Here is a 2,192-nt window from a genome sequence, read left to right as displayed (position 1 = left end):
CAGTTAAGTCCTATGGAGTTGGTTCCAATTCATACCAATCCTGTGTAGCAGGAATGGGGAACGTCTGGTCTGACCCTGCCAAGGCAACGGCAGTTCCAGCCATCACATTGTTGCTTGTTTTTGCTAAGTGTCATCAAGTCAGTTCTGACCAATAGCAACCTTGTATAGGGTTTCCAAGGAGTGGCTGGTGAGATGACCTTGTGGTTCAAACTGACCTTTGCTGTTGTTGTCTTATGGTGAGTTAACTAAATGTTTGACCAAATATAGCAGGCTGCATTTTTAAATTGATAATTTTGTATAGCCTGAGAATGATGTTATAAATTTTGGCAGAAAAAAGGCTCCCCATTCCTGCATAGGGTTTCTGAGGAGCAGGTGGTGGGTTTGAATTGTCAATCTTTTGATTAGCAGTCCAGGGCTTATCCTACAGTGTCACACAAATATACTTATAAAAAATTTCTTCCAGCGCACAGCAAACCAAAAAAAAAAATCCAAACCCACTACCACTGAGTTGATTAGGACTCATAGTGACCCTGTATAGGGTTTCTGAGGCTTTAAAGCCTCATCTTTTTCTCAGTTAAAAATTGTGACACTTGATCTGTTTCCCACCTTCCTCCCCATGTGTTTGTTTCTGTGTAACAAACTAGACTCTGAAAGTGTGTAACCCATTATGCCTTCCTTTATGACTTAATGACCACAAAGTGCAGAATTAAGCTTTGCACTCAAATGCTAAACTATTCTCAGTGAAAATTTCCTTTATATACAGAGAGGCATCAAAAAGTCCATGGACAAATTTCATTATCTTTTAATTCCATTTTTCCTACCAACTTTTTGAAGTCCTCTTGAATATATTTCCTCTCTATTTCTCTTTTTCTCTATTTCTATTTCTCTGTTTCTGTATTCCTCACCATTTGGTTTTTATCTTTTATATCATGTTAATGGTTTAAGTCCATTAGTTATCAAAAGCTAGATAAAATCCTTTTAGGAATAAGATGAATTATAAAATAATTCAATTAAAATTTAAGAAATATAAAGAAAAGACACTATAAAAATAAAAAAGATACTAAAGACTACTGTTTGAGTTACAGGCTAATCCATGAGTTTTTTTTTTTTAATATTACACTAGCAGTTAAATGAGATCTGCTAGTTACCTTTGTTTTTCTCTAAAGCTTTTCATTGTTTAATGATCAAATTTGATCTCTATGATCTTGGAGATAGGTAAGCTAGACAGTTGTTGAGTCAGAAGATGTATATATTATCTACTTAAATAAAAGCTGTTAGTGGTTTTTAATTTTTAAGTTAATAAATCTAATCAAATTTGTGTAGTGAAAACAAACAAAAAAACACCAAAACTGAAAATATGGACTTTGTATTAGAATATAAAGGAAAATACACAATAAGTGTTCCTCCCCATACTCTCTGCTTTTAAGTCACGTCTTAAAAAGCTAGGGCTAAAATTGTAACTCCAAGGCATGTATTTATGTTTAAATAATTCATGAGACTACTTTAAATTTATCTAAAAGGAGTTATTTTTCATAGGTTTTCATGATATAAAATATTATAGAATTAGCACACAGGTTATAACCTGCACCTCCCCTCCTAAAGCCCTTTAGTATTTTTGTAAGCTTTGGGAATACGGCTAACCACAGCAGGTTATGATTAATAAGGATTTTGGAGCTCTAAAATACAGCTTAATTCCTGGAGGACTTTCCACTTGCGAATATTAAAACCCACACAGCTTCTCTGTGCTTCTACTTCTTCAGTCCTTTACATTAGAGTTTATAAGATTGTTAGTGATTATGAAAAGAGAATTTATATAAAAGAACAATTCGACTGAGTGACATTAATTTTGTTTGCAATAATAATTAGTTGTTACTTCTACACTTAAAGTACCTAAGTAATTCTAAAATAAAATTCCCATATTAAAGCTGCATCACTACTGGGATTTGCAACTAGAAAACTATAATTAACTTAAAAATATGGAATTGAAGATTTAAAAAAACAAAAAACAAATAACCACATAGAAAGAATATCCATTTCTCTGGTTACTTACAACATTCAAATATTTCTTCTTGTAAGGGATATGCATTGTAGTAATTTGCAAAATAGTTGTCGAATTGCATAGACCATCCATTGTTGTCTCCTAAAATAAAAATTAGACAGCAAGAAATTAAAAAGAAAAAAAAAATTCTGAT

At 32.3% G+C, this 2,192-nt stretch overlaps 1 protein-coding gene across 1 annotated transcript in view; it reads right to left on the bottom strand.

Moving 5' to 3' along the window:
* The window catches only part of RXFP1 (relaxin/insulin-like family peptide receptor 1), a 100,677-nt gene that overhangs the window by 80,303 nt on the left and 18,182 nt on the right, over window positions 1-2,192 (bottom strand). The window contains exon 2 of the mRNA XM_006867936.1: window positions 2,051-2,140. Coding sequence (XP_006867998.1) covers window positions 2,051-2,140 — 90 coding nt within the window. The remainder of the gene's footprint in view (window positions 1-2,050; window positions 2,141-2,192) is intronic.

Source organism: Chrysochloris asiatica, unplaced genomic scaffold (genome assembly GCF_000296735.1).
Source record: "Chrysochloris asiatica unplaced genomic scaffold, ChrAsi1.0 scaffold00112, whole genome shotgun sequence".
Taxonomy (NCBI): Eukaryota; Metazoa; Chordata; class Mammalia; order Afrosoricida; family Chrysochloridae; genus Chrysochloris; species Chrysochloris asiatica.
This window is presented reverse-complemented; position numbering and strand designations above follow the sequence as displayed.